General features: G+C 38.9%; 1 protein-coding gene across 15 annotated transcripts in view; it reads right to left on the bottom strand.

The window, feature by feature from the left end:
- Positions 1 to 26,500, bottom strand: part of LOC100750096 (catenin delta-2) — a 49,838-nt gene that overhangs the window by 13,385 nt on the left and 9,953 nt on the right. For 6 of the 15 annotated variants that reach the window (XM_024371823.2, XM_024371822.2, XM_024371825.2 and 3 more), the window contains 4 exons: positions 1,971 to 2,052; positions 1,438 to 1,503; positions 638 to 679; positions 411 to 540 (listed from right to left, as the gene is read on the bottom strand). In XM_024371823.2, coding sequence (XP_024227591.1) covers positions 411 to 540; positions 638 to 679; positions 1,438 to 1,503; positions 1,971 to 2,002 — 270 coding nt within the window. In that variant the 5' untranslated portion in view covers positions 2,003 to 2,052. Of the gene's footprint in view, positions 1 to 410; positions 541 to 637; positions 680 to 1,437; positions 1,504 to 1,970; positions 2,053 to 2,499; positions 2,598 to 14,545; positions 14,874 to 26,500 lie in introns of those variants that run through there. The other 9 variants (XM_024371830.2, XM_012392987.3, XM_033324293.1 and 6 more) reach the window with 8 other exon arrangements.

The following is a 26,500-nucleotide window of genomic DNA, read 5'->3' as shown; positions in this document are numbered from 1 at the left end:
GAGAATGTGAGAATACCGAAAAAAAATATGGGAATTCAAGTTTTGAAAAGTAAAGTAGCAAACAGTGAAAATGCTGATAATGAACGAACGCTGAGGCTTTTGAAAAATATACGAATAACGAACATTGACATCCTTTTAAAACTTTGAGAACTCGCAGTACGTTAAGAATAATAAGAAATCTAGGAATTGTCAGAACTTTGTGAACACCGGCAATCAGTCACTGCAATTTTAAAGAGAACTGAGAACTTCGATAACTCGAAGAATATTGAGAGTAATGGCAACAAGCGTACAACGTACTACGAGTACTGAGAATAACGAGAACACGGCTTCGAAGGGAACAATCGTTAAGAGTAAAAGGAAATCGTTGCTCAGCAAATTAGACCGTTGCTAAAACTGGAAACGGATCTCACTTGTTGAGTAGTTTGCTGCTTATGGCTGCGGATAAGTAATGGATCCTCTTGGACAGACAAATGAGATGAATGCAACGAATGGGTGTCCGCCTGGCCGTTACTTCCGTGGTAATCTGCATCACTCTGTCCGCTGCAAAACGTTCGCAATAATGATCAATTAGAGTCGCTCGTCCCATCGTGCAATCGGGAACAATCGGCGATTTATTCGCGTAAGTTCGATAACTTACGTGTATTGCGGCATGTCGGGGCCCTTCTCCTGGAGAACGCGTCTGGAAAAATATAACGAGACCGATTACATTCTGATCTACGATCGTCGAACAAAACTACCAAATCGAATTACCACGAAAATGAAAGAATATTGAAAAAATATCGATCGAATCGTACACGTTTATATGATACTTTGTAAAACAATGGTAGCAAAAAAGATAATAAATAACTCATGCACTTCGATCAAAAAATAACACGCTGAAATTAAATGAGCAGACTAACAAAAAGAAAAGGGGGATCGAAGTACAAAGAAAAACATTCAAATACAATCCTAACTACGCCAAACTACTCTTCTCGCGTTTTTGTCACACATCGCTCTGAACCATGCTAAGTAAATGCAAACGAACGCGTGTTCGTGCCACCGACATTACTCATTCTGACAACTTTATATCTCTAACTCAATATTTTTCACGAATGAGCCACGAATTTTCTCAAAATTTCCAAAATTGGCAACCATCTTAATGAATTAGACGAATTAGATGAATTCTGTGTACATGATACGTCGAAAGTGATACAGTTGCAGTACAGGTGATAAAGTAAGCTCAAGAGTAAATCAAATGTTTCGAAAGTCTAAACAAGTCATTTGAGACATTTTGGAGAAGACAAGAGTCTAGAGTTAATTATTATTAAGTAAAAACTTCGCCAAAGAGTAACTTAATCCAATAGGAACGTCAGTCAACAGCGATCATCGTAGATAAATGCGTTAGTTGCGTAGACTCGCGGTCAGAATGACTAACCTCGGTTAGGTCATGTTAGTCACCTCTGTGTGATCTCAGTGTGCGTTATACTGTGCTCCTGTCTCTCGACGATTCGACGATTCACCAGCCTGACATTAATAATTTCGGTCTGATTAATTTGGGTGCTGAAACTACGTGCTTCCTAGGGTGCAACCTCGAGTTAGATATCTTGTAACTGTCTTTTTCATCATTGATTCCCCACGATTCCCAGGCCTCGTATGTATTACCTTTTATTCTCTTTTTTTGTCTATCTGAGGCGCCAGGAAAAATGGGCCAAACGAATGGAACGACAGCAGGATAGACGAAAGAGATAGTCGAGTCTTTTTGTTTCTTTCTAGCTATTACCGGGAAACGAGTTTTGCCAATTGGCCGAGTTACGTCTTGCACTAGCCGTGTAAGAGAGAAGGGGAAAAGCAGAGTTCATTTTACGATCACCGGCTTCTTATTGAAACGAATAGAAAGAGATACAAAGATCAAGGGACATAATGAGAGAAATAGAGGTATTAATCGGTTACGAGTCTCTCGGCAGAGAGCTCAAGGAGAGAAAGACACTTACAGACAGGAGTCAACCAGCTGATTATTTGACATACCAGCTGATTTTTCGTCTCTTGCGGCTCAGCAGTCAATGATGACGTCTCCTGGAAGCACACCAAACGAATGAAACGTTAAAGCAACATTTGAATGTAATGGATTATCACATTTATTTTATATATCACGTATCTACATTTTTTCCATAGATTTTTACAACTTTTCCATTTCATTTCCAACAAATGATTTTGTTTTTTTATCCATTTGAGATAATACATATTAAAACCAAAAGTTTGGGATCATTTTCTCAATCGAAGCACCTGCTAATTTATACTAATTTTAAAAATACTTTAATTCGACAGGTCTAAGGTGATTTTCTTCAAATTCTAGAATTTTATATATAACGCGCAATAATTTCAAACTTTTAGATAATAATGCGACGCATTTTGAAAAATTGACACTGTTCTTAAATTATATATTTGTAAATTTTCCAAAGTTAATAATATACAATATCCGTAATAATAATAATAATCACAATATCTATTGTACATACATACTATTTATTCCTAAAATATCCTCAGTATAACTTTGATGCCACGCACAAACTTTTTCGTTTTCCTTTTTAAAAACAACCTTTATATATCACCTTCCTTTAAAAAATGATAGAAAGACTGAAGAGGTGCGTGTTTGCAGCTCGCTTATACGAATCAACTGTGCTGTTTACGAGTCTGTTAACGACTACTGTATTGATCGGAACATTAGCAGAGAAGGTCTAATTGCACGACTTATACCTACGTTCTTTTAATACTTCCCACGAAGACGGTTAAGAAGTTTATCCATCTACTTAAAAACTTTTCACGATTTCTATCGAGCATTATTAATTCATTTAAAAGGAACGACACGAAAGCTTTTCATACAGAATAATCAGTCTCCCGTGGGAGAACAAAAACAAAATGATCGATACAACTAGAATATCAAGCATGAAAACTCGTTAGTCCAGGTTAGACGTTAATTTTGTTTCGAGACCCACATGATGTCTCCTTTTTGATTAACCTTCTCCTTCCCATCGTCCTTCTCCTTTTTCATCTTTTTATTTTATTAATTTATCTCTGACCTCCCACCTTTTTTCGGTATCCAGCCGTTAATTAATTTTGTTACTCTTTCGCACAACGTGCAATTACCAGACAGAGAGAATCGTGGCATGGGTCTCACGCGTAATCACTGCATTAAAATATAAAACGAGCAAAAGAGCTTAATTAATTTGTCACCTCGTCGCTCTTTTATAGCGTGTTTCGATTGCCCTCCGGCTGTATACGAGTACATATATCTACATAGGTGTACACGTATACTCGAGCTCGTGGAAAGGATAGAGCAAAGTTCGGTAACGAATTCATCTAACGCAACTACGATGCGGGAATTTCGCCGGCGAGCTGCCTCCTAAAAGGATTCTAGCCTAGTCGACCAGTATCATCGCCAGATTCTATTCGACCAACGAAATTCGTTTCCACTTATTGTCCGGAATTGTCCTTTTTCGCCTCCTGAATAATCGCCTCCGAGGATATTTCAGACCCTCCTTTTTTAGAAAGGAATCTCTTTTGGAGCCGGTACGATATCTTACGGTTCCGGTTCGTCGAACACAAAATATTGAAAGTAAATGACGAAAGACTTCAAAGACAACATTTTGAATGAACGGTATCCACGATTTAAGTTAACGAATAAAACTGTGTACGTATAAAGATTACAGGAAAAAAGCACGTTGAGTAATGTGTAAAGTTCTTGTTTAAAATCTTCTCAATGATATATCACGATTAGATAAGCGATCCGTTTTTAATTGCGATTAAATAAAAAACGACGAATTAACCGATTTTAAATATTGTTACTACAATTGATCGCAATAATTAATTGCAATTAATTGAACGCGATAGTCTCTCCATCAATTTAGAAGAACCTCCTTCATTTTATTCGTAGCTTGACAAACATACCAGCTGAAGATAGAGTCCTTAAATAATAAAATAATGTTTAACAACTACAAATACTAATCCTTTCAATGCAAAAATAAATTTTATCGATTCGTAATATTCTACGAGTTCTAATAAAACATAAAATTACTCCGATCTTTCTATCTACAATTTATCATATCTTGCTAAAATTGATGATCAAATGTCCGTATGCTGCTGAGTGCTAATGTACCAGTAAGTATACAAGTACGCTATCCGCGAAAATAAGCCACGTAGTTTCAATGTATCAATACGCGATACATCGCGAATGGGTTAAAATAAGAAACGATTACATAAAAGAACTTGTCGAGTAATAATTGCATTAACATCGATTAGGAACGCGGGTACCAGCGACATCGATCTCGTTCTAGGCGAATCCAGGTCGAAAGCACGATAAGGGAAAGGGAACTTAAACGAATTCCCTAGTCTGTCCCTTGTTTCATCTTATCCGAGGGAACGGGCTCACGATATTTGCCATTGTCGCAATCTTTTTATCACCTGCTAGTGAATTCGACCACGTGCCGGGACTCGTAATACCTTAATAGCTGCAGAAGAATAGGCAAGATATTCTCGTGCTTCCTTCCTTCCAGTACTCTTACTACTTCCTTACTATTATACTTGGACGTTTGAGAAGCAGAACCGTGTTCGAGACGAACGAACGGGACCGTATTCCGAGAATAGTTTCGAGACTGTAAAAGTGGGCCAAACTCCGTTCTATGGTGAAGGTAGATTTCGTTGACAACCGGTTATTAACAGTAGTTTTCTTTAATTACCGAGAAGTTACACCAACTTGGAGTTTAGTGGCACCGCGTTTGGAAACTGTAACCCTCAATTTAATTCGTCCAAAGAATTTACCTACGCTCTTACGGGCTTCCATGAAGTAAGGAGTAGAGTAGCGCGATTTGGTAGATTAGAAGCGAAACACGAGGAAAAACGTTTAGTTGAAATCCTTGTTTTCCGGCAACGAACGTTAATCCTCTCAAAAACGTTTACTCTCTCCGCGGTACTCAACCAACTTTTTCCCTGCAATTCTCTTGTCCAAACCTCGCCGGGGCACCTGCATTTCCCCATAAGACTAAACAAATCTTGTCGAGTCGAGATACTAGAAAAGGGAGAGAGAGAGAGTAAAATACGATACACTTAACGTTCTTTAGTCTTAAAACTCTGTGCATCTTAACCCGGTACACCACCGCCCATTCTTGTTTCCACGATGCGCCAGGAATCGATTTTCTCTGCCAGCGTTTCCGCGCAAGATGCATTTCCCACAGGATCTCTCGGCACTCGGCAGGATCTTCGGATCGTCCTTCGAGTGAGGGCGGGACCTCCCAACTCGAGTAATTAAGACGCGAAGCGAGGCTAATTGCCGTGCGACTAACGAAGTGCGCGATTTCCGCTGAGCTGCGACCGCAACCATCGAAGAACCAAGACGCGTCCATTTGACCGAAATTGCATCCTTACTAACGAGCTCTTTTTCTTTCTTCTCCTCCTTTTATTATTCCTTTTTTAACCTCTTTCATTGTCCTTTCTTCTTAGTCCTTTCATTGCGTCCAGCGTCGTCCTTGCAACCAGAACGTTACCTTACTACTAGTTATTTCCACGCATGTACACACACACACACAGGTGGGAGTTGTATGTTTAGAGAAGGGTACAGTCATCCTCGATTAATGCTGCAATTAAGCCCTCTCTCTTTCCTGTTTACCATTCTCTTTTGCTCTTCTTTTTTAGGGAGCTCTCTCTCTCTCTCTCTCTCTCTCTCTCTCTCCCCGTGTTGTTCTTCCACTCATCTTTGTCGGTTTTTGAGGTCTCCTTTGTATTGCCTTTTTTAGCCTTTTTTTTTACCTTTTCTAAGGTCTTAGCTCCCTTATCCCTTTCACTCATCTTCTCCTATTCTTTTGAAACCTTTTTTGCTGTTACTTTATAATACCTTTTTGTCATTTTCTCAACCTTTGAAATATTGTCTTTTTATTCTCTATTTCTTCCGTTTTTCAGATCCTGTTGTTCCTTTTAACTCATCCTTTTTTCCTTTTCTTTGACCTCTGCGTTAATTCCTTTTTCTTGCGTTCTTTCCTTAAATTCGCACGTTGTTTTTCATCTCACTCTATTTTCCCTAATCCTTAAACCCGATATTAATTATACCGCATTTTATATGTTATTTTATTCAAATTTTCTTACACACGTTCCACAAATTCGAAAGAAAAATGAACATGTCTTAACCAATCTGTTATTAGTTTACTATATCGTCCTAAAATTTTGTCGTGCTAGTTTCTTTTTCTATTATTTTATTACTATTCTTAGCACGTTCCGCTCGAATAATAGCAAATATAATATAGCATTTTGCTCTACAATATTTTGCGTAAATTTTTTGTACGCTTCACATAAACTCGAAAAAGAGATAAAACACGTCTCGCGCGGAAATAAAAATTCAACGATTACGATACGAACAATGGGATTTCCGTGCGATCGGAGGCAGAGATGAAAGAGAGGCAAGAGGGCCGATGCGTTCCAGGGCACGCGTTTAACATTCCTGCTTTGAATACGTAATTTTCAGTGGTCGAGGCGGTGGAGGTAGCCTGGCCGGGGACAAGCACAATGCACGCGTGGTTTTATCCGCATCTCTGCTGACACACGTGACTATAAAAGACATTCCTCGAACGTTACAGCGAACCGAGGCCACTATACATTTCGAAAAATACAATTTTAATACATTCTCCTCAACGTCTTGGATCGACCAACTCTGCGATTAACCTCTCGCAGTTTTCCATCGTATGTTTACGAATAGCTTCCTCCTCCAAATCGAACTTTCCTTTCGTAATTTCCAGTTTCACGGCTCTCGAAAAATCGAAACTGTTTGATCTCGACTATTATCGCAAAATTATAAATGAGACTTGCAAAATTTCACACTCGACGTTCCGAAGTCTTACGATTCGATGCAACTTCCCAACTCCGCCAGTGAAATATAGATGCATTTTGTGGCAACCGAAGGCTGCGAGCATGAAACGGCTTACAAAGCGTTGACATTTCCGAAATCGTGCACACGGGGAACCGAAGTTCGCGGCACACGCCATATCACGGGTGTAAACGAACTTTCGAAAATGCCATAGGTTTCCGCGACACCACTCACGGTGGAAATCCCGTTCGCACAACATCGATCAACATCACGTCGACTCTTTTTATAAAGGGATTTCAAATATATCTGGACTTGGACGAATTTTATCGGTACTAAAAAATGAAAAATGTCGACTCAAATTGATACGTTGCTACTCCCTTACTGCAGGTACTAAAAAGTTGTTAATGCGTGTCTTTTCTCGATAAAAATGCACAATGATACATTTTTTAAGGAAATCTTGAACTTTCCCCAACGGTATTTTGTGATTCTTTTCTCATTAAAATTTGAACGAATGTACAAGCGGAACAAGCAAGTTTTCGATCTTTTCGATGAATTTTATCGGTATTAAAGGTGTGGGCTTAATGATTTTGTAAAATGAATACATTTATGAGATATATATTCATACGGACGAATCTTATGCGAAAAGGGATTGCACCAGTATAATTGACATTCCGAAGTGCAAAAGGTTAAAGTTACGTTAGAACTGCTTTTGTTAAATTATAACTATAATCCTTATCACGAATGTGACACAATTAACCTTGCACTTCCTACGATCTTCTCGTAATAATCTACCATACGATATGCTAAAAAAATTTTTTTTAATTATGATATTATTATCTTTTTCTATTCTTGGTTTTTCCTACGCTTGATATCGTAAACAATTTTACATTTAAAACATACCGTGCTTAAAGCATCGCGATACGAAAAAGGATTACAAATCTGAATATTCTTTGATGACTTTTTCCATCGATATAAGTAGATAGCAGATAAAAGCTGTTCGTTGAACGATGCTTACTTTCCATCTCCGGTCTAACGTAGGAAAAGCTGCAAAAGTTTTTCGTCTCGCTGCACCGGCTCGTAGTAGTCGGAAATGTAGGCCAACGTCGCCCAAGGCCTCGTTCCCTAACAGTGTCTGGCGTATTGGATTTTTTACACGTCAGAACGGATTCACAGGTAGACCGGAACCCTTTACTAGTGAGTAGGGATGAACACCCCAGGGGGACGTGTCTCGGTTGGCCTACAATCGCCACACTGACACCTCTCTCTTCCTCTCTCGCAATTTCCCCGAAAATCCAAACTTGCCATCATAATACTCTCTCTCTCTGCTCGCGCTCCGATATTTTGGAAAAAACATATTTTATCAAATTTCTATCTAATTATTATTAAAACTAGTTAACTATTTAAGCACGTATTTTTCATGTTTAGACTTCTCTGTTCTTCTTTTTCAACTTTCCTTCCCGTATGAAATAATCTGTTATTATTACTCGATCTCGAAATATATATGAACAATAATTTTGAAAATAATTTTCACCAATTTTTCATTCGCATAATTCTCAGAAAGTAACCAAGAATATATTTCATCGATCATCGTAACCTTCAAAATCCCCTCCGCTTTTCGACCCTCGTCATTCTTGTGAAAAGCCAAGCGTGACCAGCGGTACCGATCACGCCAATTAATCATAGCAAGTTAACCAGACAAAGGTCGTATTCGTACGGAAGAAATGTATTTGGAGGGCGTCGGCTAGAGACTCGAGGCGCACGAGAGATTTCGCGCAGCTGGTTGCGGTTCCAACGACCAGATTTGCACGATGCAACCATAAGGTTGTACTTACGCAAGTGCATGCGTTGCACGCAGAGCGGTGAGCGACCACCGCATGAGAACTCCATTATACGCAGACTATGCTATTGTTTATCTTTTCATCTTCCGCGCAGCTGTGCTCGTCGCTCCACATTTCCATGCAACGACGCACAATCAGCTCGAAACCAAGTTTCTTCTATAAAATAATTAATAGATATTATCGTTACCTACGCGAAATCAACCAGATGCTTTTGCTACCGATCCTCAATTTACAATTTCTGTAATCCGTGTTGTGTATCATGTTGTCATAAATTTCTATTGAATTATTTAAGAAGAAATTTAGAAATTTTGGAAAAAGAATTTCATTATAAACTTCTTAACGTGCACTCCTTGATAGGAAAAAGAACAGAAATTGTTGAGACATCGAGAACTATTTGTCTTTGCAGTTACGTCAAAGAGGATTTTAGGCGTGTATGCGAAATTTAATTCCGCTCGGCCATGTCCTTCGGGCACGGGAGTAGCCTTAATTAGTTTCCGCTTAATCTTACATGGGAACACGCGCATGTGAGAAGCAAATTAAATAAAACGCACGATGCAACCCTACGAGTTTCGATACGATTTTATTAACACGTTCTCGAAAAAGTCGCAGGGAATCAACTGGAACATTGTTTAACAACGAAAGGAGAATAAAAAAACGAATAAACCTTCCATTTGAAAACAAATCTTCATTGCACGTTTTATTCTTTTTTACATCCGCTATTAATATTTGCCATCAAGAAAAAAAATAGATAAATCAAATCTAGTGGCATAAATAAATGGGAGCCGGTGTATCGCTCACACCGGTTCCCGGGCCCCTTTCAATCGCAGCCGGGACGGTCATCGTGGAGGTTTTAGTAGGTTGGAGTCCGGCACTACCACGCCGCTTTTCCCCAGAAGCGACCTGGTGTCCGTGCGGATTTCCTCCACTTTAATATAAAATAAAAATAAAAAAAAATGGCATAAATAAATAATTCATTAACCATTGCAATTATTTGTAACGACACTCGTTTACTGTAAGCAAATCAATATAATAAAAGAAGAACGCAGAATTCTGATTGCCGTAAATCGATACTCGTGCTTCCATGTTGTTTACTCTAAATCTTTTATTTTATTCTATTTTATTTGCGGCTAGCTTTTCTACTCTTCCTTACAATCGAAGAACAATAGAACGATTCTCTCTATTTGCAGAATTACTTCATTTTCTTTACTTCAACCATTCCTCCTTGCAATTGAGAAAAATATAAATTAAAATAAATAATTCTCCTAGCGTAAATATTTATTTGATAAAGATAAATCTCTTTATTTTCGGGATGCCTAATTTTAATTGGAGAGATTTCTGTGTTTATGGCGAATGACGTACATGTGACGAATAACGATTTCAAATCAGCAATTAACGGATCTATGCTACGCGGTAGTTAGGATGTATTTTTAGACAAGCCCACTTTTTAGTTAATCGTTCGTTATCGCATCGCCATTTTCCACGATCTGGAGAATGCCACAGATCGAGTATACATACATATTCGTTAATAGAAAGTTTAATCTGCTTTGAATCAGAAAACTTCTAAACGCGATAGTTAATATAACTGAGGTCACTTGGCGACGTCTAACAGATTTCCATCCTTCGTCGAATGCGATTTTCCGAACGTTATTACTCGTATTGATGTGATCTTCTCTTCAGAAAAAAGGAACACCTCAACAAAAATCTCGACGTTGTTTCTGTATGTGTAATTACTATTTTTATAAATATTTATAAAACAAGGAAGCAACTGAAAATCTATAGATTTTTTAGAATTGTTCATAATACAAAATTATTCAAACTTGAATTCTCCATAAATTCATCTCGTAAGTTAAAAATTATGCACAAACACAAACTCATTGAATTATATATTTGTCCTGGGAATTTATAAATAATAGATATACAATTTATTGCATGCACCATTCTATTTCCGTGCTTCGTGAAACATCTATTAGCTTGTGCACTATACATACATAATTAATTACGTACTTCGGTCAACGTTAAACCTCTTTATTAATGAAATTCCCTAAATAATTTCTACCTGACAACGCGAACAAGAATTCAGGTCAGCCTAATTTTCTGTTCCCCTCGTAAAAAAAGATTCTTAAAATGCAACCAACTTACGACCGAATCAACATTTGAACACATCTCGTCTCCCACCAGCATCTAATTCTCTTCCTCTGAAGATTAAACAATTAGCCATACTCTTGACCCAATTCATCCTTGACACCCACCCTTTTCGCTTCAAATTTCATTTTTTCGAGTGCAAAAACCGGAATACTATGGAACTGTAGGATTCATCGTGAAAGAGGATCACGTTCGCCGAGACAGGTAGTAATTAACAGGAACATCGGCGTAGAGTCCTGTCGATATGCTTCACATTCGTCCACTCCAGTCCACGTTAAGACGTAACTGATTCGCAGGATCCAGAAGTGGAACACACTCGAGAAGAAAAACGACGAGGCATCGATCAAATCGCGAGTAAAACTTAACGGCGACCGTGTCACAGGGTCATAAAACAGTAATAGGATAACCACGTCTCCCAAACATCGTGCAGGCCACAAGCCTTGAGACAATAACCAGATAATGTCCCAAACCCAGAAGACAGTAACAGGATAATCACTTCTGACCGGCGCCCGGCGACAATCCCTCCATAGGGCCCAAAACCTTATTATATAAACCTTATTATATTACCCAAAATCAGCACTCGAGACAGTCTATTCTAACATTCTGAACCGTTACTCTATTGGATTCATGTAATACATTTTACACAGAATATAATATCTAAAGTCTGAATCTAAATGAAAGCTGACGTGAAATAGTTCAAATGACATGAGAAAACAGCTGGTGATCTGTTAATTTCGCGATTTCCTGTGTCTTCTACGTGACAAGGGCGACGGCGATGACAATGTCACGTAAACTTAAGGGTTGGTTGATAAAATAAAATAGCTGAGTCGTAACACAACTATTAATTTTGTTTTTATTAAACTTTATTATGAATTCAGCAATCACAATGTAATACACACTGAATTAACATAAATCACAATTCACTCCAACCACGTTATGTAAGTCTTAGTTACACTGATACGTTAAGTACGCGACTGTTATAAAGGTAGAGACCGGTAAAGATATGTTGACTATCCTAAGGATACAGAATAAGCGAGTCTTACTGACGATACTGTGTCTGAGGAAGGCTAGGGGTGGGTGTGTCTAAGGACACGGGACTATCAGATTTGTCGATGACAATTTTGGTTAAGGAAGCGACGGCAGTAGACACCGTCTCCGATTGGATAGTAAGACGGTTGGTGGACCAGGAAGGGTTTTAGCCGCCCTCGCGAGAAAGTTGCTAACGGAACATACCAGATGTGAAGAAAACCAACTTTCTAGACTAACACGTAGTAGACAATAAACGTAGAAGGAAATCTAAGACAAGAGATACTCGCTTGGTCCGAAGGACCTTAACTATGAAAATTCCAAGACCCCTGGTGGGTACTTAAGACTATTGAGGGTACGCGCCAAGGATGTGCAGACATCTGGGTACCATCCTGTCCGCGGTGTGTGACCTGCTCTCTGATGTGAATTGACGTTACAACAACATCGACGAATGGAAAATCCTTTTTCGTTCGTTTCAACAACGACCATAGCGAAATGCACGAGGAATCTAGGAAAAAAGTTCACCAACATCTTCCACACGATCGTTCGTCTCTGTCGCCAGTTAACTCGCAAAATCTCAACGGTAATACTTAAGCTTGAGAGATCAATTCTGAAGTGGTTCTTGCCCAAAGACTCTCGAAACATCGAGTTTCGTCGCTCGATATGTCTTGGAGATCATCAATGCTTATTGACGGGGCTTTATTTAGAAAAATAATCAAAAGTAGTCCTTGGAACTATTTCGATCTACAGTTCGTGCACGAAAATGTCGGCTATGCACATATACAGAAACCAGGAATAGGATTGATTGATCGGACCTTGGAAACGACTGCATGATACGACGTGACGTACGACTGTAATGGAGGCACGTGAGATTCGTGAGACGAAGAATCGATGTGGAATGCGGCTGTCGAGTGGCTCAATAACGAAAGCCTCGGTTCGTCGCTGCACGGGCGCACTTATCGCCTCCCTTGAAACAAGACTAAACAACGCTTAGCTCGATAACGGGCTGGAATTTATCCGATGCGTACACATCGTGCCTGATTCGGGACGAACGCGATGGAGGAACTTGTCGGATGGCTCGTGAGACACTCTATACAAACGCATGTTAGATTGGATGACGTGTAATTGATACTGGGCTTATATTGAACTTCCCTTTGAGCTTACACGTCAACTGAACGCTCTTTCGTCCTTCCGTCGATCTATCTACTCGAATAAAGAAGACATAAATAACATTATGACGAACGGATTTCGTAATCATACATTTTCTATGGCCTAAAATTGACTAACAGCTTAACACTCACATATATCTTTTCACCCTACCATTAAAAAATGACCAACTCTTTTTGAGTGGAATTGTTTCTAAGTTATGTAATAATATGCTTCCTTTATATTTATTATTATAATATGTTGAAATGGTCACCACTTCTAAGAAAACTCTACATCTGGTTTTTTTAGTTTTCTCAAGCACTGAAGCCATCGACAGCGTGCAGACAAAAGAGTGCGACGAAGACAGATCATAAACAGTAGACAGGCGACGTTGGCTTGGTTTTCAGTTATTGGGTAACACAGCTAGCGTGCGGATCTGGACCAGCTCAAATTGTATTCTTACTTATAATCACACTTCTATTTAAATATATTTTCTACCTTACAATTTATCCACGAGTTTCTCTGTTTACACATCGAATAACCTCAACATAATATATTCTTTGTATTTACTATTATAGCATAGTTGAGTGGAAAACACATCGGGAAAAAAGCAGTTCTATTTAAAAATGTGAAAGACATAATAGGCTTAGTCGAACTTTAATTGCCGGAACACAAATTAACGGAAACGAACGAATGAACGGAACGGTCGTTAGAAGATTGATTTAATAGAAAATTTAGAGATGGTCTTTTGTGAGAAAAATTGGAAAACAAATAAAAGAAATTATTATTATTCAAATTAGAAATTATTTTTATTCAAAAAGCGTTGCCTAATCAAAGCTCGACTGTACTAATTAGATTAAAAAGGGAGAAATATCGTATAAAGTGAGCAACTTTGCAAAGATAGAGCAATTTCGAATTTCGATACTTGAAAGTAAGATATTCGGAATAATCAAATTTTCTACGATACGTAGTAGTAAGACTGCGTCAGCTTTGTCGTCACCCTGTATCCTCGCTAATGGTGGGGAAAGCGACCTTGAGGCATCAATTGATTTTAGCAAAGCCACAGTCTGCTCGGTTTACTATCCAAACGATGGTTGTTCACAGTTTTCCCTTCGGAAACTTCCACACGATTTATGATCCTATTTACAGGAACCGGAGATACCGAAAGTCAATGTTACGCTATCTTTCACGGCAAACTCCACTTGTTACGTGCATTCCTACTCGAGGTTTCCATTCACAAACACTCGTATCTTCTTTCCTGTCTCTCCTTATCACATTTCACGCATTTCCCACGCCGAAAACAATCTACGCTCTTGTCTACAATAGACTAAAATCATTAAGCCTTGGAAGAAGTAGTTGTTAGAGAATACATCGATATTTTGTTAAGGAAGAGTTAGAATATCAAGACTATAGAAAAGTGGTGAGAAATTTTGACCTAGGCTTTTTCCCACATATCCTCCGGACTCAAATATATACGTAGTACGATACATGCATATAGATAGTACGTTATTAATAAATGAACAGTACGATCTACCAAAAATAGAATAATCTAACGAAGAAAACGTACATATCTCTTTCATGGACACAGACGAAAATCGATTGTCACAGATTCCAGCGTAGGATACCATCGATCAGTCCCACGTCCCATAAACCATTCTCGGATCGATGGAGCGTGCGACCCGTAGGGTTCAACGTCGTTTCTCGATACTCGTGGTCCATAGAAACGATAGCGGCAACTAGCACCCGGCGCGGCGTCGCGTACAATTTCGTCGCATTTCCAACTGACACGCGTCCGTATCAATCGTCGGAGCCCGATACACATAGGCGGATGGACACATGGAAACACGCAGAAAGAGAACAAGTTACCTCTGATAAAGAAGCGCCTTTGAATGGCAAAACGGGAACATTCGCGACGCAAACAATGCGTTCGAATCGGTGCCATGACTAGGCGACCTTCGCGCGAACCCGATACGAGGCCAGCCATTCACCGTGCACCCGTGTCCACGCGCACCAACTCGTTTGAGTTTCCTTTAATTGGATCACGCGGGTTTCTCGACCCGGCCGGGTTAATCCCTTCTGTTCTGGTTCACGCGTAGGAAAAGTGTTTCCGATTCATATTCTCTTATCGATTTCCTCTTTTCGAGGTCAATCATCTGAATAATTAATTTTGGAAAAGTGGAATTTCCCTTTTCATTAAGAAGAACGTCTTTGAAATATGTATCGTTTCGAATTATATTGTCGGTAATCTGAAAGCGAGGAAGGACCTATGTTTTGAATTAGTTGAACAATGTATAGTGATTCGTATAACACATGTAATATTTGTATTCACTAAAAGTTTTTATATGTTCAAATATTTTTATGAACTACTGTATAGACATATGACGGAATAAACGATGTTTTCTATTTCTTAGTTCTTTTAAACAAATTCAATATATTTGAATTCCTAGTTTTATTGTTAGTAATCTGAAGATGTAAGAAAAAACCAATGTTAGTTGTTGATCGTATCCTCATGGGTAGTTCCTCGATTAGGATTATGAAGTATTCTTTTATTACCTTTTTCTCTAGAAATGCAAAATGATTATACGCACTGAAAATTTAATCCTCCGAATGCAAACTGGAAGATGTATAATAGAGACATTGATAAGCAGGAAACGGATGTTTACGTTACGTAAATTCATAATTTACGAGCACAATTTTCAAAAATAGAAAATAGAGATAGAAATAGAACCTAGAAAATAGAGATTTTTATTCATCCAACATATTACACTTACTTTATTTTGAATATTACACATATTTTATAGTCTCTAAATTCCCCACGAAGTCATCAGCGTTTGCAACCTATTAGTAAATATTCTAGTATTTGTTCAGATTTTTTAAAAGCTTGGGATAATAAAAAGATTGGAATTAAGCATAAATGACTCAAACTGCTTGTAGAGAATTAAGAGGTGAGATAATTTAGCGTTAACCAGTTAACCGCGGAATTTAGTTTTAAAAATTTCTCATTAGATCATGGACTGCGTAAATAAACACAAGCGATGATGAGTATACGCGTCAAACGCACCGAAATACAACTTTTATTTCACGTATATACCCGTCAAACGCAGTTAACTGGTTAATCTGATCTTCCTTTGACGACATTTTCTAATTCGTTAATGACAGTCTGAACGGATGAATTCATTGAATAGCGTAGAACATACACCATGTGTTGTAGATGTCGAATAGGAAAAGGTTTATTTGGGATGAATAGGCAGGGCTGAAGCATACGTATTCTACGTCTTGTCACGATCCTTTCACCAGTAACGTCTCACTACTGTAAAATAGAATCGATCCACGTGGCTCCGTGCACGATATTTCGAACTCGATATTTCATTTTCTCGACCGGGCCGGGTATGGCGTATCGTAGTCGACTTTTCGACACACGATAGGTTTCTCACCATTAAGGCTGGTTCAGACATGGCTAATTGTTTATTCAAGTAGCAAGAAAACCATATTTACATTGTTCGCTTTAGAAGATCACTATGAACGAAACAAGTATAAAAGCGACGTTTACAGATGAGCCAACAGCGTATCTTATTTATCATCCTAACCCAACATAAATATGTACATAGCTTGTGAGAACAAGGTACGAAAATGCAAAAACGAAGAAAAATAGCGAAACCTGATCAGATTTCTTTTCGAGTCAAAATACTTGCATCCTATCCTAAACATTCTTAAAAATCCTAGTCATTAAATAAAAGATATAAATAACTTTAAAAACAAAAATAAAATTTACATAAATAGAGTTGTTACGTCCGGTGACTCTTTACAGAAACCAGAATCCATCCTTCGGTCAAGATGGCCACTAGCTGAAGAGACTGGGGAGGCTATAATTAGTCGGGCCGCAATAATCTTAAGGAACTGCCATAAAACTAAGCATCTTTATTTTATCGTTAGGGCCCTTAATTGCTACAAAAGATCTTCAAGTCGAGAGGTCCCTTATGGTTCTTGTTCAATCAGATAAAAAATGGGAAGGTCGGGTTTTTTCCACGTTGAACGGTCATTTCCACCCGCAAGCGACTAGTGGTGGACGACCCAACCCCCAGCAATAGTTTTCCTCTGCGACAGCATCGTCACTGGTTTGTCATCCTTAGATCAGTCAATATCTCTAGACTGGTTTTCGTTTATTGATCGGTCATCAGTCGTTACTTACTATTTACACGTCTCTGAGAATACGTTTATACGTACGATCCGTAACTATTTATATCTACAAAGTTGTTGGAATAAAGTATATATTATAACCTGTTACTTCAGTTTACAATCAGTCAACCAGCTCTATTATCCTAAACGAAATAGAAGATCGACCAATTCGCGGCGTCGATTATCTAATTGTAACGAGAATTTACGACTCTCGTTGACGCGATCTACCGCGAACGCGTCTCTCCGAGAACGGTCGAACAAGAGTAAAATTCCACTTCTCTGAACCCGATGAGAGACAAATAATTCATGTAATACGAGTTACATATTATTTCCGACTTATTTTTTCATGTAGGAACACATCGTACCCTAACCATAAGTCACAAAAAATACTGTATATGTATTTATTTTCATGACACTGACAAGTTTGTACGAAAAACTACTCCTTATGAATAAGCATACTTGAAAAATGAAATTGCATTAAGCAAATATCCTCAACCGTGGAACATGAATCTTTCCTTGATTCTCCAACGAATTTCCTTCGTAATCGTTCCCTTTACCTGGTCTATAAACAATCAGAAAGACGCAGCTCGTGCATCGACGACCGATGCTATCTGACGCCCGCTCGACAAGCTAATAAAGCGAGTTGCGCTTGGAATTTTAAAGCACAAAAGGAGAAGAGAGGGGACAGGACAGGAAGAACGAGGAGACAAAAATTAAGTCACGCTACCAGCTCAGCGCGGGGCGCGGGACATGAAAAGCGCGTATACGCGAGGGGAAACGATGCCCGACACGGTTCTGAACACGCGACAACGGGACAGGACGAAAGTTTGTTCGACGATAATAGCTGCGGGCCAGGACCCAGCGATTTTCACCAGTGGCTGAGAAATAATCCCGGCCCCACCGTCTTTTTCCCTCTTGATATTTTTCTCTCTTTTTTCCTGTTTCGTGTTTCGCTCCTCTCCCTGTTTTAATTACAATTTACACCAGCGCAGCGGTCTCCTCGCACGCTCCTCTTCAAATCCACGTCGACGGAAAATATGAAAGTCCTCGAGATACAGATAGGCGATTTTTAATCAACAACTCGTAATTTCACTTTCTCAAGCTTCCTCTATCCTCGTAACCGAGACTGGGATCGTCCGACAGTACCACAGAAACATCCGGATGAACCAGAAATATGCTCTTACACGTCCTGACGATAGGTCGAACAAAGAGAGCCACGGATACACGCAGAGAATTCTATATTCGAAACAGAGAGACAGACAAACACTAAAGAACAGAGGGGCGGAAGAGAAAGAGACCGGTAGGGGGAGTGATATATCATGAGAGAACGAGAACTCTGCCGCAACCTCATTCTCCTTTCCGGCTGACGCGTTGAAAAGCTGTCACCCCTCTCCCCACTTCTCGCTCGTACACCATACGCCATACATACAGCATCCCCTCTGCGTCACCGTTCCCCCACCAAGTGGTGCACGGTTATCCCCACTACACGACGTCGCGCCGTCACTCTCGATGACGTGGTTTCAATGAATGAACCAGCGGTGGGGATAAGCGCACGCATACGTGCGTACGCTAGTACGAAGCGTACGCGTATTCCCTGTGGCTGCACGACCGCCTCTCTATGCGCCTGGCGATCACGCAGCGCGCCGCTTCCGCTTTGACTTTCTCAGGCTTCATTTCTTTTCTCATTTGTTTTCTTCTTTTTTTTAATACTAATGTCTATGTTTTTCGTGTAATTCTCTTTTTTTTCTTTTCTTCTCGATAGCACAGAAATATAAGAGCGGATGTGAAAATAGATTAGCGAAAAGTTCTCGTAAATGATATGATAGCTTGAAAATTCCGAAGTAATAGTAACGGAAGAATAGTGTCAGCAGGTTATTCGATATCTGTTCACCGACTTATTCCGCTAGATATGGTGGAGATCACTGGCTGATCGATCGGAAAACAACTCGAATACTAGGGTAGTTTTCGTGTTTCTGTGTTTCGTATGCATCGTACCGATCGACTGCTCATTCAACGACATACATACACATGTATGTAGATATATGCAATATATATACATTGCGAGGAGACTGTATTCCGTACCGGAAACGAATTACAGTTTATCCGTAAAATCGATGGTATTCGGAATAAAAGAAAAAGAATACACGACTCGGTCGGAAAATCTGGTAATTTCCACATTTTAATCAAAACCAATAATTCGATCCACGTCGAGGGCGAAGATTCGCCGAGGCCAATTGAACACGTACACGCAAGCGGTGAGAAAGGAGAATGAATAAAACCAGTGCAGAACGAGACAAGTAAAAAAAGCGTGAAAAATCAGTGTTGGTTATTTTTCATGCTCCTTGTGTATGTTTTCTCTTTTCTTATTCATTTATCGAAACTGCCGTCGTTTCGAACAAATGTCTGCAATAACACGTGCGCACACATCGTCGCACGCTGCGCTGTCTGGAAAAATATTTATTGCCAGACCATTACGTATTTTAATATTTTACCATCGTAATTACCGCGTAAGAATTTTATTTCATTTTTTGCCACATTTTTATTTCTCGTCCTATATTTTGCAACCCTCGTTTTACCTGGTCTTCTCGCGCATACGCGCTAAGAGTCTGACCGCGGAAAAATAACGAAGGCCTGACGAGAAATAATGAAATAAAAGTCTTACGTTTCATAAGTTACCGGACGGCTGGCCGGGAATTAGCGATCCTGGCCTTGCCACGGACACCGGATAAATTTCGTATTCATTGAGTTCGCCGGCCACCGACAGATTCGACGGAGAAAAAACGACCAAGTGGAGAAAAGCTCTTGCACAGTGGAAAGAACCCGGAAATTTGCTGTCACCTGTCGCGAACTAGGATAAAACTTTGCTTAACGAAGACGATAATGCTGCTAATATCTTTCATGTATAATACCGTCATTTATCAAGTGTAAACAAAATTGCAAAACGAACTTTCACCAAAGAACTAAGAGGTTTCTTTTACTAGGTATAGGTACCTGACACTTGAGTACAAATTTTCATAGAACATAACAAGATCATTCGTTTTCCTTTACGATCTACCTCCTATTTCGTAAACAATCGACTACATGACTTATGAATTTATATTAGACTAAAAGTATACTGCACGAAATCGTGCATTTGCCTCGTTTTATAATAACATTTGAGCAACGAAAATGTACCCTTCGACTGGGACTACAACCGATCTGTTACAACGGACGTCGTTTCAGGAATCAGGAGCCTTTAGAGGAAGGTCAAACTGTATAAAAGTACATAAATACATTGTTGAACCTTTTTTTACAAGATTTAAAATTGATTTATAATTTATATTTAGTTGGTTGTAATTTATACTATAATATCTCTGTCTGATACTATAGCTTAAATAATCAAATTCAGATTAATTATGTAACAACTTTTTAGAATATGATAATATTGATATTTTTATATCTTATTAGTCGCGAAGGGCGGCAATGAAAGAACGCCCCCCCCCCCATCTTGATTCGGCACTGGGTACAGGGCAAGAACGTTGCCTCTTGTCGCGTTATAACATTTTTTAACCCTTTTAGTGCCGAACAACGATATATCGTTGTTAGCAACACTTACGGAAAGTACTGACGACGGTATATCGTTGCGTATGCGATGACGTCTTACTATTCGCATCGCGAAAAAATTTTATCTCAAAATAAATTTATAAAACGTTACAAATGATTGGATTTCTCTGCAGAAGTCCTACGTGAAATGTTGCACAAATTTAAAAAATTGTTTATGGGTTTAACCTTTTTTTATATTTCGCGATACTCAATACTGAGACTGTGTATACACCAATGCCATAAGATAAAATTTCGACACGAAAGATTTACTTGAAACCGTAATCACAGGTTCTAATAACACTGTTTAGAACAAATATATCTCCTTATGTTTCGAAAATAAAATTTTTGGTGCAGCTGTGCGAAAATCACGCACAATTTGTAATCTGTGCAATAAAGGATTACACGATGTATACATTAGTAACCATCAATGCTAAATAAATTATTTGTGTTAGTAATAATAAGTAAATATTACACATTTTCAATAGCCGGATAATTATAAATATTTCTGATAATATTAGAATGTTATTTCAATGATATACTAGCTACACGAATCACTTGTTTTGAAGCAAGTAATCCTTCTGACGCTTCCTGCGCATCATTTGTTTATTATCATTTAGTTTTGTGTTTTGATATTAGAAATTTTGTTACAAATAATTGAGAATGCAGTATTTATACTTTATACTACACTTTCTACATCAAACTATGACCAAGCAATTATTTCTCTTAATCGCAAATACTATTTATAAAAGAAATACTGATTTCTCCATCTTTCTTAATGATTTTAAATAAGTATTATTAGTACGATTTCCAACAAATATTGAAATACTATTGGCATTAATTTATTCCCCCCTTTCTTTGTAATATGTTCCTTTTTGAATTTTGTAAAGATGATTCTTATCTTTTTCTATGTTTCCTTTTCAAACCTTATCAAATTACATCAAATTAGTTCGGTATTCTTCGCTTAAGTACAATTCTTTCTGTCGGCACTAAAAGGGATAAAGACGTGAGATGACTTCGGAGCAGACCAAAATCTACAAAATAATATTTCCACAAATATTCAATACAGAAGTCTTTTGCAACAACGATGGTCTACAATAAAGAAATTCGACAGTTGTTGCAACCGGAACCACCAGCAAAGCATTCTCCACAAAATGCGTATGCACGCAACGCACGTCCTGCAAACATTCGTGTGGCCTGCTGCATTCACGGGTGTACAGAACGTGCATCAGAAAATCCAACGTCCGTTCTAGCATAAATACGTTGGAGGAAAAGTAACGCAAGTTGCAATGCAACACTGACAGTGACGCACGTTTCTCCTATGTGGGCTTCACTATACGGCAATATATTTCTACGACGCACGTCACGCAACGGACGTCGTTCCAACGCTCGTGTGGCCCGGTCTTAGATCGTGTGCAGCGCAAGATCGCAACGTTTTGGAAGAGCATAAAAGTAACAAAAAAAGCCTCCTATCCACACAGAAACATCTCTTACGCTTCACAGTGAAAACATTTTTCTTTTATATCCTGCCGCCCTTTTATCGCGACTGTCCTTTTTGGCTTTATTTCGCGTGATTTAAGAATTCGTGAAACACGACGAAGAATGGAAAATAAGAAAGGACTCGACTTATCAATTTTCCTTTATGTAAATTGAAAATGGTAGGTAATACAATTTGTATCTTTAATACAGACAAGTTTTTATTGATTAGATTGCTCAAAGTTTAAATTTAATAGATTCATACTTCTCATAAAACGTATCTTATCGTCTACTATTAGTCACATCGAAGAAAAATACTTTTCCTGCAATTCACGTAGGCATTATTCCAGTGATAAGAAGATTTATCGCAGATGTTCATGCAATTCTTATACATCTGGAATAATGACATTATTATTGCCTTAATTACATAAATATCTTGAAGAAAAAGAACATTTTAATTTAAATTTTGTGATATATGAAAAATCTTGATTTCATATGCACTGATATTTAACGAAATACGAGTGGATTTCTGAATATTTCAACCTGAAATACCATCTGTTTAATGGCTGTGATAAATATCGTAAAGGTAACGTTTAAGCAGCGACTACGGCGCAACGCAAACGTTGCATAATTACTCTGCGGTATCCCGCCAACGAAAGTAGCACTTTAAGACGACTTGAAAAAGCGTTAATCGTACACGAAGCTGAATTATTTCGCAATCGAAGATCCAGATTATCGTGCCAGCGCTATTTTTCAATTCCATTTGACGAAAACTTCGTTGAATCTTCGTCATGCCGAAATGTAGACGGCTATTTTTGTTAAAAATATAAATTTATTAATCTGGTTTAATCTTTTAATTTTAATTCATTCGCGGATCAATATCTCGAATTTTAAAAAGACGAGAAAATTAAATAAATTTGAGCTTCGATATTTGGAAAACGAAAAAGGAAATAAAGGCAAAGAATGCGAATCAGACGCACGATTACACAAGACAATTGGCACTCGGACCAATCATTGGACGGATCGAATTTCGCGAATGCCGCTACAGCTCCATCAAATTCCAGTCATTCAGTTCGCGAGTGAGCCATACGCACAACATCGACACCGCTAATTTATCGCGCCACTAATTTATCATTAAGGACTGGCCTACGATAAATCTGCCCTGATCGATTTACGAGAATGTTATCGCGACCCGAAATCGACGTCCATAAATTGTGAACAGCTTCCTTCGTGTTTGTGTTTTTTTCGACCCACAACATCTGATATCTTTTGAGCTTATTTTATTTAAAATCTGAATAGTTTCAATCTTTCCGAATCAGAAAATTATCGGACAACGCAAATAACAAGGAGCTACCGTTGCTTAAAGATAGCTAAAATTATAGTATTTCAAGTATATTTCAAGTTCAAAATTATAGTATGTCTATTATATAGACAAGAAATAGAGAAAAGAAGCTATGAGAAAAATGGAAGAAGATGTAAGATCGAATTAGTTTCCGCGTTCATTCAATTTATCCGCCATCGCAGAAGACGAACACCGACCGAACTATACGAAAAGTGATCTGAAATCGAACGAAGCCTTGATGCGATCGATCGAGCACGGAAAAAGACCGAAAGAGACTTAAATGCGCCACTAAATGTGGAGCAAGGCACGGAAATTCTCATCTTCGATTCAGTTCGTCGGAGTCTTTATTCCTGAAGGAAAATCGGACCAGGTTACGGTACGATGAAAGATAACTTACGAGAAAAGAGGGAAAAAAGAGGGAATAAAGAAAGATCTTTTTGAACGCAGATCACTCGAGAATTCGTCGCTCGAGAGAATTGTCTTCTATTATCCTACAATAGTCCAAAGATCATAGAATGGACAATTTTCGCGATGTCTCATAGTCAAAGGTTAGAAAATGGCTGTAGGCGATGAAACTTTCCTTTCGAATAGTCTTTCACGAAGAATTTTGCACAATGGAGACAGTTTTGTCTTATCAAATCATGGTTCCATTAAAAAAGCAAAAGTGCAGACGCATTTGCATGGTTGCACTCAGAAGCTGCGTCATATTACTCCAAGATGCTCCTCGATCGTTTACCTCTTGCTTTATCATTCTTATTGCTACCAAGCTATTTTTTTAAGTGTAACGTACAGAGCATCGTGCTGGATTTTAACATGAAACCAGTTGCTTCTTTTTCAAATTCATTTTTCCGGTTATTCGAGGAGGCAGGGTAGAAGTTGATTTATTTTTCGAAAGCACCCCGTATACGGGTTGTAATGATAGACCGACAACCTGGAAAATCAGTTTTTCCTCGCGTTGGCGAGCCGAAGAAGTGAAGAGCTCCTCCGGTTTATTGCATTGCAACGTGGCGAGGTCCCAAGAGTGCGCGATAAACTTGTTTTCGCCCTTAGTTCGTGAGATTCTAGCCTTATGTCCTTCGTTACCATGGAATATACTGGGTCGGGATGAAGCAACGATATAACTAAAGCTAAGCAAAGAACTTTCTGTTATTTAAGATTTAGGGGAAATTGCTGACTTTATGCTCTAGCGAATGGAACTCAGGTATGCAGCCACTTGAGAATAAACGCATTCTTCATAATTATCTATGTTACGAAGAGAAACGAACTAACTGTTGAAGTGGTCACCGCTTCTAAGAAAACTCTACATCTGGTCTTTTTAGTTTTCTCAAGCACTGAAGCCATCGACAGCGTATAGACAAAAGAGTGCGACGAAGACAGACCATAAACAGTGGACAGGCGACGTTGACTTCGGGGTTTTCAGTTATAGGGTTAACACTGCTAGCGTGCGGATCTGACCAGCTCAAATTGTATTCCTACTTATAATTACACTTCTGTATTAAAATATATTTGCTACCTTACAATTTATCCACGAGTTTCTCTGTTTATACATCAAATAACCTCAACACTAACATTTTCAATCTAACATATCAGATGGAAATCGATCATTTATCGCTAGGAATTTAATCGCGTTTCCCAAGACAGATAATGGAATCGTTCAAAAATCGGCCATTTTTTTAGCCTCTCTGTAAGTAGTTCAAACACTTGTCTGCGTTGCGGTAAATCCGAACCGTCTAATTAGCATGCTGCGTTACGTTGCCTGGGGACGCCTAATTTAAGTTCCCAGCCGCGCATTCGAAATCATCAGGCCGAGTCGCGACACGCGGCTTACCCGAGTGCTTCTACCCGCGTGCATATCCCCAGTATCAAAGTTGCAAACCAACTTACCCTCGTTTGCTGCCCACGAATCGCCTAAACGGCGTACAAATTGCGCACGTTTCTTTTTATCCCGCGTACTCATTGACCAGAAGTGTTAACGAACAGTTCGTGGACAGCTTGCGTGCCTGCTGATCTTGTCCAAAGTGGAAACTGCGAATAACTTGCAAGCAAAAGAGAAACTTGAACTTTAGAAAGTACTGAAATCGGCATTTTATAATGTGTCGTATCGTATAATTGAAGAAGATAGACAGAAAGGCTGATGTCGAATTGATTGAAGATCTTTCAAGAAATATATTGGGAAAGCTACTTTGCAATACGTACAGCGTGTAGGAAGAGCGAATAAATGCCGCAACGAAAAGGAGACTGATACGCGACGACCGATATGTTCTCCTGAGAAATGAAACGTGCACGTCAAAGAACGATGCTTTTACTCCCAGGAGTAAAAATGCGAATCAGTCAAACGGAGATGACATGACTTGCCAGGGCAAAGGTACATGATTTCCAGAGCTAAGAATAAAGAGTTACGAGAATAATATTTGACGAATGTTCGTTACCTACAGGTCGTTCTTTTTGCCAACGCTATGTGTTTGGTAAATAATATTTTGTAAGCTTTCAAATAGTTTTTTGCTTTTCCTAAAGAACACGTTTGTCTTGTGTTACTTGCGAAATACATGTGCGAAATATTAAACGACGTTAAGGTCGTTACACGAGCACAAAAAGCCGAGTTATTTATGGAATAACCTAATAATAAGCACAGGGGCGACAGTACACCTGATCTAAATAGAAAACCACACAAAGATAACCTTGGTAGAGAACGTGCTAATCGAGAGGCGCAACGAGCAAGCGGGAAATTCGAGAGCACCTGGAGCTCTTAATCGACCGAATGGGCATTAGAAGTTGAAGAGTCGATTATTGATCTTAACGCGAACTCTGCCCGGACTTTAGCACGTTTAACGCGGCTCTTTCTTCTGCAGCGTTTCTCTGTTCGCGATTTTTCTGACAGTCGAGCTCGAAGAAACGCCAGAGAAGGAAGGGGAAAACTAACCGGTGAGTTATTCCCGACGCGACGGCCGG

The sequence above is a fragment of the Bombus impatiens genome, unplaced genomic scaffold (genome assembly GCF_000188095.3).
Source record: "Bombus impatiens unplaced genomic scaffold, BIMP_2.2 scf_2136, whole genome shotgun sequence".
NCBI lineage: Eukaryota > Metazoa > Arthropoda > Insecta > Hymenoptera > Apidae > Bombus > Bombus impatiens.
The sequence above is the reverse complement of the archived record's forward strand: the minus strand, read 5'-3'. Positions and strand labels throughout refer to the sequence as shown.